The 13,871-nt window shown below is 40.9% G+C and overlaps 1 protein-coding gene across 1 annotated transcript; it reads left to right on the top strand.

Moving 5' to 3' along the window:
- The first annotated feature begins 720 nt into the window (after nucleotides 1-720).
- Nucleotides 721-13,871, top strand: LOC129783793 (uncharacterized). Its single transcript, XM_055795119.1, has 3 exons — nucleotides 721-8,027; nucleotides 11,813-13,753; nucleotides 13,849-13,871. Exons 2-3 carry the CDS (start codon nucleotides 12,151-12,153, stop codon nucleotides 13,869-13,871), a joined length of 1,626 nt encoding a protein of 541 aa, XP_055651094.1. The 5' UTR covers nucleotides 721-8,027; nucleotides 11,813-12,150.

The following is a 13,871-nucleotide window of genomic DNA, read 5'->3' as shown; positions in this document are numbered from 1 at the left end:
TACTTTACCCTCAAGCTGGGCAGCAGAGGATCAGCAGTGCTGTTCCTTATACTGCCTTTGCAGTAGCTTCTGCTTTTGCTGCCTAGAACAGGGCTGTGAAAGCTCCAAAGCGATAAAGGTGGGAGATGGGCAAGACAAGTAAGTCTTAAACCACCAGCAGAAAAGGAGATTGCCCTGGTGTTGGCAGTCACTGTGTAAACAAACTCCTTGTTTTCCTTTCACATCTCCTGAAGATGCGCTTTTTATGAATGTCGACTGAACTGCGGGGATGGCAGGAGGAGGGTTGCTGGGAGCACAGCAGGGACAGGTGAGCTAAAAGGCTCCTTGCGCTTGTGGCCTGTTTCAGTAGAGGGGAAAGTAGCTAAAAAGATACTTGGATGCGTGGCTGTTACCACTGCACACCTCTTCCCCAGCTAAATATGTAGAGACTGCTGCTTTCTACCTCTTTGTGGCATGGCTTTTTTGTCTAGAGCTAGGTTATATTTTAAAACGGCTTTTGGTGAGGGGCCTCTCGTTAAGATGTGTGGTCCTGAACACTTGCTGATAGCAGTCAGGGAGTCACCCTGGCTAGGAAGGACCTGTACCTCCATGGGCAGAGCCCAGCCTGTCACTGACTCTTCCCCTTCAGAAGATACGGATCTCGTCTTCCTGTATGCTCCTGTGGCAAATGAGTCTGTACATTATGTGCTTATTCCTAAAGAGACTCTGAATGTTGTTCATTTGTTTAAAGTCAATGTTCTGTTCTTTGCTTTTACTTGGGGCAGGGACTTCAAGAAATGAAGCTTGAATTCTGCTCACGCTTTCCATCCTTAAAGGGAACTTTGCTTTATCGGATTGCTAGGCTGAGCTCTTAAAAACAAACAAACAAACAAAAAAAAAATCAAAACAAGAAATCTGCTACACAAGGACATCACTGAGCTGCTGAACACAACCCCAAAGTCAGATGTTACAGCTCAATTCCTGCTGGAGGTAAGATTCCAAGGAAGCAGAGAATATGGCAGGTTCAAGTAAAGACTTGGTGTTATTTTAGGAGAACCCACTAGCTTAGGCAGTATAATTGATTTGAAAGTGGTTTAAGCTGTTGCTGAGGGATCTTTATTCCAAATGGCAAAGTCTGAAGATTATTGGATTTGGAAGAATGTCTGTCATGCTAACCACAGGATTGGAATTTGGGAGAGGTATTCTTAAAGGGTGTGATCATTCTACAGACAAATACATCCTCCTATCTTTATTCTGACACAGATAAGACCAGAGATGAAATGTAGGCTTGTGACCAAAGGAGGTATGGTAGCTCTTAATTGGTTTGATGGCCTGTGATGCTGTCACTGCGGTTGTCTAAAAAAAAATTGGATTTGTTCACCCAGTGTGGAAGAGCCAATTGACACAGAATTGAGGTGTTTCTTAATTACAACACAAAGCTGGGGGTTAGGTCGTAGTTCACAAAGCAAATCCAAAACTCCAAAGAACAAGAATAATATTTATACAGTCTAGTTATACCTATGTATTTTCCAAACTCTCCCTAAAAGATACTATAGGTATTTAGTTCTGCATAGTGGGTTTCTGTTGGTCTATACATCTGTATACAGCGTCAATTTCAAGTTACAGTGTATTTTTAATTTACCACGCATGTGTGAGGGAGGCGGGGAGTGAGTATTTTAGTACTGAATTGAGTTGTGATCTCCCCCTGCTGCATTTACCTTTCCCTTAGTTACAGTCTCATCCTGATGACTTCTTGCCTTTTTTGCAATTAACTGGCTGTTGGCACCTTCTGGGGTAGGATGTTCCCCTTATCAAGCTGGTAGTTCTTCTTCAAGGTCACAGTCACTAATATAAAGTTACAGATATATGATTACTTAACTTCACTAGAAATGAACCGTGTCATGTTGACAACAATAATATAATGGGAATTGAATGCATAGCTAGACATCACTGTGACAATTTGCTCACAGTTCTGACCTGATGATATTTGCCTGTACTTTGATTATAGGAAGAAATTCTGAATGCCAATAAACAGTAATGAGGTTTAAAAAAAAATCCACATCAAGGAAATTCTGTTCTGTCAAGCCCACGAGGCATACTTTCTATTATAGAATTAACCCTTAAAAAAAACTGGTTTAATTTGATACCTAGTTAACTTGCTGAAGATTCTACAGCAGTTAGCAATGCCTCAGTCCTAACGGCTCCAAAATCACAGAAAGAAGGCTTTACTAAAAGCAGTCTGAGAGTTCAGGCACTGTGACTTTTGCTGTGCAGCATTCAGGGTCCATCCTTAAAAAGTCTGGTTTTGACTATGATTAGTGGGACACAAGAACTTCAAAGTGAAATGATATCATGTCACCTCTTTGAAGTGCATTGCCATTTCAAAGACTGTAACCTTGAGCTGGATGGAAGCCACTCCTAGTCTGTTTAATGTCATCACATAGGCAGAGAGATTCCTCCCTGCTGTTCTCTGTGCCCATTCAACTGTTACTTAGATGTTTGTTAAACCATTAGAAAACCTTGAGGGCAAGATCTTCATCTAGCAATTTTTTTTTCATTGCACAAGAAAAATTGCTGATTTCTCAGTAAGCTCTCATCCCAGCCATAAATGAATGTATCAGAGCTCCATGTGCCCGATTAGTTAATAAGATGGGAGGCAGGTACCATTAACACTGATAGATTTTCTTTGATGGGAAGCAGCAGGTAGTAGCTGTGATCTTTGTTTTGTAAGACTGAACAGACTTGGTTCAGCAGGTTGACTTGCTCACTGATGTGCTTGTCTTAGGACTGCTTATGCACAGAAAGGGAACTTTCCATTAGAATGTACACTGCATGAAAGTGACTCAAATTCTATAAACCATTTCCTTGTTAAAGTGATATCTGTTGAGAGGTATTTATTACTTATGAGGATATCTCCTGTGCATAGGGAGACATGAAACCTCTCGTAAAATGAATAGGGATCTAGCTACAGAAGATTAAGGAAATTAAATATCTGCAGTGGAACGGAGCACAAGATACCAACAGGCTTGTTAATATTAAATGGAAGAATATGTTCATCATTCTATAAAATAAATGGAAAGTTTTGGAGGCAATGCCCTTGAGAAGCGTCTTTGAGTGTGTCTTCTAATGCCTAGCTAGGCAAACAGCTCCCAGTTTGTCCCAGATCTTTGGTAGCAAAGCATAATAAGAGTACCTGTGCTTGCAAAACTGTAAAGACAATATAACAGAGCACAAAAAGGATGAGTGGCCCAATATCACACTACAGTTTCTGTTGTTGCACTATAGAGTAATCTGTTTTTGACAGAGCATCTGTCAAAGTTTCAAATGTAAACCTTCTTCTAGGTACTCTAATCTCCTTGTGTTCTTGTTTTGATTCCTTCTTGGATCTTAGGAGCCCTAAAAGAGTTTCACATCTGTGATGTCACTGCTAAGAGCTGTTCTGCCCTCCTGTGTCATTTGTTCCTGCTCCCTTTTTTCTCCTAGTAATATGTGTGCTTTTCAGTTTTATTTTTAACTATGTTAAAATTTTGCTGAATCAGTCAACTGAACCAATACCTTATGATCTTACCTTGTGGTCCGGAGTAAAGGAATAACCAGCAAGAGCAATTGCAAACAAGTGGGCCCATTCATTTAAGAGGAAGCTTACCATTAGGTCAGCTGACCTGTAGGGTCAAATGACACCGAGATGACCACCAGAAGTGGTGCAAAGGAAATGACTGAGAAATATGGAAGACACTGGAAGGAAGAAAAGGCCCATTTCACATGGCAGTCATAAAGTCAGTTTAGCTGTAACAGGAAACCTCACCCTAGCTGCATGATTCCTTCTACCTTTATCTCTAAAAGCTCATTAGCATCTGCTGGGAATTTTCAAATACCTGGTTGTAATCATTTCAGTATGGACAATCTAACTTTCAACTTTGATCCCTTGATTTATACTTCAGGGGCTATGATGCTTTCTGCAGAGAAGTCATTTCTCATGGGAGAACAGGCCCCATGGGCAGCCACACACCAGGGCTGTAGGCCACACAGTTGGAAAGTCTCTTGAATTCACGTATAATTGGTTTGAAAAACAGTTCAGATCCAGGGGATTTCACTGACTCAAATGAGTTCTGTATCAAACCCATGGTTCCCAGCTATGCAGAAAAGGGGAATGGGAACAAGGACTGCTCCATATTTGAGGCCACCGAGGCACCTCAGTGTGCTCAGTGAAAAGGAAGTATGATGGAAGCACAAGATCACATCCTCTTTAGTTACACTCTAGCTACCACAGGACACAGCAGCAGTGACAATGCAAGTAGAATGACATGTAGGCCTGTTTGCTGGTTTCTAATCATGCCAGAGTTCCTGCTGTTGTCATTACTCTACCAGTTATTCACTGTTACCTGCTATGATTACCAAACCAGCAAGATTAAAGTTAGTACAGGCTTGCCTGGCCTTGCATTTTCTGTTTGCTCTTTTTAGACACTAACTACAGAGGTAGGTCAGGGGATTAAAAGGAAGAAGCCTGATCTGTATCTTAGCATAGTGCTGAGTCTTTCAGCTCAGACGCAAATAAAGTCTGTCACTCCAGTAGGGTGTAATACCATCTGTACAGTGTGTTGGGCTGCCATTCTGGCTGACCTCTGGTTAGGGGCCATGGGATGCTGGCTTCCAGCGTAACAGGATCTTCCAGCCTCATTGAAAGGCAGACAACTGGGCAACAAAGTGCTCCTGAAATATTCAAGGAGGCTGTTTTCAAACCTATGTAACTTAATTGTTTTGGTTTCTTCTTGCAATCATGAATACTTTATTTAGCTTCCTCAGGTTATTGCTTAGGGAAGAGGACCTTGGAAACCTTTTATCTCATCTTAGAATAGCTGGAAGAAAAGAGCAGAGGCATTACCAGTCTGAAGTAGTGAAAGGCCAGGAATTCTCTCTCAATAGCCTGGGGTACGGGCTCAAGGGAGAATGTTTTCGGTCTATATGACACAGCATGTGATATGGAAGGATCAGAATTTTATATTAATGCAATAAGACCTAGGTGGGGGGAAAAAAACACAAAAAAGAGAAAGATATTTTAATAACAGCCTTATAAGTTTCAGGGTCTTGACTGGATTGTCAATTCTACTTGCTGTAGAATAAAACCAAGAATAGACCTTATTTATAAATTTATCAAGTTTCATTTTAAAAGTAGTTAGGAACAGCATTGACCAGCTCCCTTACCTGAACTACTACCAAACAAACAAGGTGGTTGTGAATTTATGCAGTATCATTTCTCTGATAGATCAGGACCAGTTTCTACTCTCTTATTCATGTGATTTAGGCTTTTTTTTTTTTTTAATTTAGTTAACTTCTTATCTCTCTTTTCTGCAATAGCACCAATTCCTTTTTTTATGTAGTTGACTTAAGAAGAATTTGCAGTAAAAAGATGGATCTGATGTATTATCACTCTTAATAACGTTTTAAAATAATAGCGGCTGAAAGGACCCGATATGTTGCATAAATGAAGGAATTTTTAGGAAACTGGGGAGCCTTATACTTCCTCAAGGAATGTAGCCTTCTGTTCCTTCCATCTGCTGCTGGATTCCCTGGTCAAAGCAGTTACTTGAAGGTAAAAGGGCTTTTAAGTCAGAGGAGCCGGCCAGCTGGAAATTCCCCTTGGTACTGGCATCCCTGGGTAGCACGTAACTGGCAAAGACTGTGTACTCCCAGCTCCTTACGGCACCCAGTATTGCCTTCTCAACCCTGTGTGTCCAGACAGAAAGGGGCAGAGAAGGGCAGTAAAACTGGGAAACTGTAAACAAGATTTTAATTCCAAAGATGACTTAATTGTCATTACGTGTACCAAGTATTGAGGGTGCTGTGCATGAGGGCAAGTTGTGTCAGTGTTCATACTCTTGTCTGAAGTGAATCTGTCTTGTTACTGAAGTGATGACTTGGGCAAAACTACATGGTAAATCAGTGGTTGAGGCAGGCATTGAACCCCAGTCCTGGGCCACAAATTCCACTGTCCAGTCTGCTTAGGGATCTGGAGCTGAAACATGGAAATGTTTCATCTTTCCTAGTGCTTACCTCCCCATCCCTTAAAAATATATGAACAAACCGCCAGCATCTTGCTAGAAGCACTTTAAAAGACAAACAACTGCAGTGTTTAGGCAGGGCAGAGAATTCAGGTTAGAGGTGCTGAGGCAGACAGAATTGAGTCTGAGGTGGAGAGGGAATATTTTCACAGAATCAATTTAACCTTTCTCATCTTCAGTGTAGCTCAAAGCAGGCAGTACTCTCATAAGAAAGTGAACAAGTTCAGTACCTTCATCTTGGCCATCAACCTCAGGCAAGACCCAATCATGCTGTCTGAGACTCATGTCAAATTAGAGAAATCAAAGAAGCAGAGGGCTCCAGTTCTGCCTGGGGTATACAAAGCCTTGAAGATGCTCCAGCTAATAATGGTATAAAGTTTCTTAGAGCTACTTCCTCCTCAGGAGCTGTGAAGAGTTAGACTTTCCAGAGCAGTTTCTCTTCCCTGCCATGCACATATTAGAAGTTTAGAGCTAGGAGCTCCGGGGCTTTTTTTCCAGCTTGGATAAGGAGTTAATGATTCAGCTGACATTCTGGGCTTTACAAAAGAGATCTTTCTTCTCTGCAGAGAGGGATAGAGAGTTGTTGATAAATAATGAATGAAAGAATGTGACAAAATAGTTAACTAAGCTGTTGCTCTACAGGCTCATTCTTATGAGCTAAGAGAAGAGGACCATCCAATGACAGAAAGCTTAGGTAAAGCATATTTCTTAAGTTCTTCAGCTCAGCACCTAGTTTTTATCTTTGTTTCTTAGTGGAGGAGCCCTCGAAGTACAGTACAAAACAGTGAAGGTGTTCTTGGAAGGAGATAGGAAAACAGACCCCACCCAAACTAATGCTGCTAAGCATCTGATATCTTAACAGCACTCATCACATTTTATGTTAGGGTCACTTGTTCTGGTTGGCCACACCTGAGTTTAATTTGCTTAGTCTCCAGCTCCTCTGGGAAAGCCTTTCTGGGAGGGGTGAGTGGGTAGAAGGGGACTTCACCAGAAAAGAACCAGGATCATTCTCGGAGTAGTTAAATCGTACACTAACCACACCGCCACTTTGCAACCTCATGAGTGCAGAGAGAGACTGCATGTGCAGGCTGTGTGTACAGACTAGACTCTGTGCATTTGTATTTGCTCTGTTACATGCTTTCTTGAGAAAAACCTAGGAAGGGGAAAACCATCATTGAATTAGACAGCAATGTTGCGTGGGCAGAATCACCTTAACCTGTCTGCAAAAGCTTTGTTTGAAGGGGAGTATGGCTTTATTTTGAAATTTAAGTTGAAAGGAGGTTTAGTCATTCTGCTTGATTTGAGGTGAGATTTAGGCGTTAACAGGACAAAAATGGTGCCAGTTTTGTAGTCTTTTCAGTGCTGAGCTGGAAACTACTTTCCTGTTGTCAGCAAAGTGCTTCGTATTGGCAAGGAGAAAATAGAGGCTAAGCTATCCCTGCTTAGCTCCCTGAAATAAAACTCCAGGGATGCAGAAGAAAGAGGCCTATGACTTAATTCTTTTCACTAGCCTAAGCTCTTATTTAGATAATATTCACTGTGCCTTGTCTGGTAGCCTCTTGCATTATAGCAGACATGTTTTGGTATTGGAATTGACCTTTCCTTTTCAGTCTTTCTTTGGATATGTACCTTGTCATACTAAGTCTGAGCCTGACTCTTGCCTAGGTGAAATCCCACCTCTTCTTTTATCCAAAACTCTGCCAACCAGCTGGTGATATTGCTGGTTGAAAAGTTCAAAGGTACCATGAGAAAGCTTGAATTATTAATGCCACTTTCCTTCCATATGCCTGTCATCATCTGCTGTTTGGGGACAGCCCAGCCAGAATTGATGTTAGACCCCACAGCTGGGCAGGTTTGTAAGGATGCTGGAACAGACTCTAGGCTGCATGGAGACAAGGCACAGGAGAGTGAATATGTTCCCGTATACATGAATATGACCTATGATACACGGTACTGAGAAACTCGCTGGAATCAGGACGGCCAGTGTAGGTATGTTGAAAAAAGCTACTGTGCAGAGTGATAAAGAAGAAGCTTGAGCAATTTGTACAGGTGATTGAAAATAGAAAATGTTAAGAATAAATTCCAAGCATTTCCCTTTAAGATTAATGATTGTACTTTTTCCTCTGTATGAGCTGGGAGAAACCACTATGTTCAGGGAAGTTGAGCCTCACTTCTCTACTGGTCTTAAAATAACAGAATGAGCTATCTGCTCTTATTTTTGTCTCTAGGTTCATGCTGTGTTTCTTAATAACATTGAGGTTCTCCTTTCTCTGATGTAAAGTATTCTTATTTCTTCTGAAAAGGAACAACAAAATTGAATTGTTCTTTTTCCTATAGTGGTTTAGATGAAGCTGGTTTAGTGACAGGGGTTAAAAAACTGATGAGCAGGATCTTTCACCTGCTTCAGTGTGTCCAGCAGGCAGATGGTCCAGAGCAGTTAATCAAAGCAGGTCTGATGTCAAAGGAATTGTTTATATAACCAGTGATTCATCTTACTGTTCCCGGTAATAACAGTGGTGTTACAAAACAATCTGCTCTAAAACCCTGTCTCAGAAGAACTGTGAACTCTTGGTTTTCACGTTCTAACCTAGATTCAGACCCTGGGGTCCTATGTTTACCATGAGTCAAACTGAAGTCCTATGTGTCTAAGCTCCCTACAAATTTGTGCATTGTCCTGATCTTCCTTATCAACCAAGTATTGCAGAATTTTTACTTTACAGATGGCTTTAGCTTTCTAGGCACATGACTATATAGCAGTAGGGCATAAAAGCAGACTTTTACTTTTTTTTCTGTTTTCTACTGCATTTGGCATTGCAGAGAGGCTGTATCAACTTTAAGTCCCCAGGAGGATAGAATATTAACAACTATTCTGTACTGAGGATTTAGGGTCTAATTCAGCTACCATTAATCTCAGTAACAAAAGTCTTGTTGCAGGATTTAGAGATCTAGGCCACTAGTATTGGTGTATTAAGCGGGGAGGGGGGGCTGAAATAAGGTGACCAGACACCTACATATTATAGTGAGTGCTGTTTAAAGAGAGGGATAAAAGAAGAGGATTTGATGTCAAGAGATGAACTCTGTACTATGCAACATATGTGTCTAAGGTGTTTTGAATAATGTCAACTCTAGACCAGAGCAAAAAAGCAAGTTCAGAGGGAACACAAAAGACATTTATTGCTGAGGAGCCCTTAACTGTACGTAACAGTGCTTTCAGTGCAGCAGCTTTTTGCTCAGCATCAGAGTTGCAACTGGGAAAAAGGGAGAAACTGTTTTTTGCAGTTCTGGAAGATTGTTCTGCTATGCAGAAGAGTACAAAATGGGTAGTATGAAAAAAAAATACATTTTTTTAAAGAAAACCATGTGGTTTACATATTCCTAGTGTGCTTTTTTTAGAGCATCAGCCTTCCCTGGACTCTTTAAATCTCAAATGTGCCTTTGCTGCCCTCCTTGGAGTGATTGAGGTGAGGCAAACTTTGATTCACTGAGTTTTTCTGGGAACAAACTGGTAAAGAACACTGGAACAAAATTTTTCAATGGCTATCTATGCCCTTTTTTTTTTTTTTTTTTTTTTTTTTAAATAACTTGTAAGAGTACTTCGACAAGTGTTAGTCTGCAAGCAAATCATAAGGTATTCTGGAGAGTGGATGGATTTCCACACAGCAGAGTAGGCTGCCTTCTTGATGTACTAAATGTTAAAAATACTCATTCCTTGACTTTATACTAGCTGCAAAGGGTTTAAAGCTTTATGCTGAGCTGCAATCTTGACTGTGTACTCTTCCCCTCAACCCTCTACCCTAGGGCAAGGAGAGGCCTGTGATGGAAGCAAATTTCAAGAAACCTTGGCCAGAACTCTTTTGGGCTTGTAGCATGTCTATAATAACCAGCAAGGGTTTACTTTTCATTATGGGGAAGAAAACAGTTGTACCATATAGTATAGCTAATTGTCCCACCCCAATCCCACCTCTCAAGAATTCCTCACTGGCCCATGTGTGTCTTTGCAGTCCCCATTACTGTGTACTGGTTTGTTCCTTGCCCATCATTGGCTAATGTAATTTCTAAGGTTTACAAATGCCCCTAACAGGAGGCTTTCAACCCTTTTTTTCTTTGGAAAGATGTTGCAGACAGTTGGGTTTCCTTGCTATAAGATTTTTCCTTAGTCCCACTCTCCTCTTTCGTTCACCTCCAAGTTTTCCTTTCTTTGGTCCATCATTTCCTTTCAGTTATGCCCTTACTGTTTTCTGGTTTGGACCTTTGCCTTGAAGTGTTTAGTGACTGGGGAATAAAAACCAGGCTCAGCCATTAGCACGTCATTCAGACAAATGGCTAGAAGTGGAGTCTGGAGCCCAAGTGGTATTTTGGTCTGTCTGAAGCAGCAAGAGGTTGACTCATAAAATAAAGGATCTTTAAAACTGGAAAGGATAGAAGTGATATTTTCCAACAGGCTGAAAGGTCAGGACTAATCCTTTGGGCACTTTTACATCCTTTATTTCCTGTCTATTTTTAGAGGAAAGAGAGAGAGATAAGCAATGCTGATTACCACTTAGAATACTGAACATTTTCTAGCCTGTCAGCTAACAGCGCACTCGGGAGGAGTTGTGTGAAGATGTTGCTACGTAGTGGAGTAATACTTGCTTTTTACTTCTTGCTCAGTTAGGCAGATCCTGGAAGGCATTGAACACTTGTTCATGGAACAGACCATTCAAAACTAGCCCCAACATGCTAAAAGAACAGATGGAGTCAAGCAATTTCACGGACAGGCACCAGGCCTGTATTTGGGGTACAAGGAGTTGCTAGGATTTATGCAGTGTGTTTTTGCAGTACAGTTACATATCAAGAAAAATCCTGATGTAGAATCAGAATGATTTGAAAATCCTTTTGCTGTGGGCAACATACACTGTCTTAAAAAAAACCCAAACAAACAAACCAATATTCTGTCAGTATTTTATGTCTTCAGAAGCAATTCTGAAATGTAGACTTATGCTATAAAGTTAACCTAGTCTCAACTGCATTTTCCTGCAGAGATTATCAGTTTACATGATTGGATTGTTAGTGTTGTTGTCTATTGCATTTCTTTTTCTACCACTTTATTTCATCTCTCTTTTCCCCATTCCTCATTAATTTCCTATTTATTTAGCCTTCTCTCTGGTAAGGTTTCAGGAGAGCTGTTCAGGGACAGACATTGTCTGCTATGAGAGCTGTCTTCCTCATAGGTTTTGCCATTTGGTCTAAATTGTTTTAATGACAGGTCAAATCTTGAATATGATCTGTTCATTAATGTCCTTCTCTTGCACTGCAGAAAAATTAGAAGATTATCCCCTGGAAAATTAGATACTACTTAGTGGTAATTAAAATTATATTTAAATTTACCAAGTACTTACTTGGTAAGAGACAAGTGAAAAATAATAAACACAAAAAATAGGGCTTATATTTTTACATCCTTTCTACTAATTACGTATCAGCTCAGCTTGCACAGATTCTAGTGCTGTAGTATCAGTTCAGCTTGTACAGTCTGAGTTAATTTTTTTTTAACAATCAGTTGTGGTCTTTTCCGTTCTACTCAGTGATACAGCATCTACTCAGTATTGTGTATTTTCAGCTTACAAGCCAGTGTTGTTCATATAGGTCCAACTGTGATTCTGCATACCTAGGAAACGGAGTTAAATATTTACTGTTTATTTATTTGACATAGATCATTAGTTATGTTCCTCTCTTCAGCACTAAGGTGGCTATTGGAGAAGCAAAAAGTGAAATACTAACTTTTTCTTAAACTACAGCGTGGCCAAACCTTTGTCAACTGCGGAAAATCACAGACATTCATTCATTCAGTTGCCTGTACATGACTGGCCTCTGGCAAGAGTCCTAATAGAAGAAGAAAATAAGGATAATGACAAAATAAAACAGAGATTAACCTGGAACAGGACAGTCAGTTTGGCACCCCTCAGCTGTGCAGGTATGGTTCTGCAAACATTTCTTTGGCTTTATAGAAATGAGGTATATTACCACTTAGGAGGATCTGGCCTCTCTTTGTAGCTTATTTCACAGCAAAATACACAATGTTTCCTTTCATAGGTGATTTGAGGTAAACCCTCACATACTCCTGAACACTGGAGAAATGCCTCCTTCCCGATCCAAGACTCGGCACAAAAAGTCTGGAGAAGAGAAAGTGCTGTGTTGTGACAAAAAGGAAAACTCCCCAGGGGATTCAAAGATCTACTGTGGGAGACGGCGGGAAGGTAAGAGAGGCCAGCTGAAGAAGGGTAAAGAGTCATTGCCTGAACAAGATGACACACCTGAAAAAGACCCCTTAAAAAGCCAGAGACTGGTGATGCTTCAGGGAAGCAAGGAAAATGGCCACAAAAATTTATTTCAGGGAAAAAGAGCCTACAAGAGAAATGATAAAAGAGAATCTGGTTTGGGGAGAAAACATGGAGAACAGTTAGTGTCCAAGCTGCAGGGGAAAAAAGGAAAGGCCTGCAAGCAGCAGGAAATGACACCAGGACAAGAAAGTGAGGACAGTAGTGATAAGGAGGAAAAAGGCACCACAAACAGCAAGAAACACAGTTTTAAAAAGAAGTGTGGAAAGCGTCTTGCTGTTAGTGAAAAAGTCACAGAGTCAGAGTCTGTGAAGTCAATCGCAGTGCAAAGTGTTGAAGGCTCTTTTCAGAAACATGACTCACCACAGAAGGCACACAATGCCAGGTCTAGGGAGAAGCACAATGAGAATCATGGCTTTGAGGAAGCTTCTGAGCAGAAGTCAGGTTCTCAATCCCAAGGCAGTGTGGCACAGGGGAAAGGTGTGAGAACTGGGAAAAGGGAAGCTGGAAAACATACCAGGATTATTGTCACTGAAAGTGCAGAAGAAAATATCCTGGAAACCTCAGGTGACTCCTGCTCTAACTCCAGCAGTGAAGGCCATTGGACCCACAAAAAAAGTACAAAAGAGACTGTAGCTGAAAGCACTGCAAGTAGTGAAGAAACAAGTAGTTCTTCAGAGGAAGATGGCATCAGTGAGGAAGAAGCCATGCTGGAAGATCCTTCTGTGGCTGACGGAAAAGGCTACAAGGAACTGCTTGATGGAAGCAATGAAGCATCTGTGGAAACTGAAAGGGAGCAGGTGACCACAGATGGAAGGAATGAATCTGAGGATGAAGGCACTAACTTTGCAGGATTGGAGGCAGAGGAGAAAATGAAGAAGCAAGATGACATGCCAAGACAACTGAAATCTATTCTAGCTGAGAGCAGTGAGGAAGATGATGATGTAAACATTTCAGGATTCCAACTCAAAAGTCTTAAAAATAGAGAAGATGGCAATAATGAAGTAGGCAAGGAAAATATATTAGAAAATTACAAAGTTCAAGATGCATCAAAAGATACACATGATAATTCTGACAGCAATGGGGAGAACAGCACTGAAGAGAGCATTTACAAAGGCAAAGAAAATGCAACAAACCAACCACTGCGTAGTGCTGTGAAAGCAAAACTCCTCGTTCGCCTTAGCAAAGTACTTCAGGGAACTGAACAGGAAGAGAAGGTGAACAGTGAAGGCAGTGCACTGGAAGGTAGCCCTTTGCTCTCCAAGCAGCAGATGATATTGAAAGAGAAATCTGGGAGGTGTGAGATGGCAGAACAAGGTAAAGTGGTGGGACATACACAGAGAGACAGTTCATCACATTGCAGCAAGCAGAAGTTAGCAGCGATGATACTTACAAAGAAACGCTCTTCTCAATCCCAAATCCTCCTCAGTCTGAAAAACAAACATAAAAATGCTGAGACCAAACTATTAACAAGCTGTAAACCAAATCCTGTCCAGATGGCTTTAGAAACCAACTCTGA

This window comes from Falco peregrinus, chromosome 2 (assembly GCF_023634155.1).
Source record: "Falco peregrinus isolate bFalPer1 chromosome 2, bFalPer1.pri, whole genome shotgun sequence".
NCBI lineage: Eukaryota > Metazoa > Chordata > Aves > Falconiformes > Falconidae > Falco > Falco peregrinus.
Note: the sequence above shows the minus strand (reverse complement) of the source record. Positions and strands in the feature narration are given on the sequence as shown.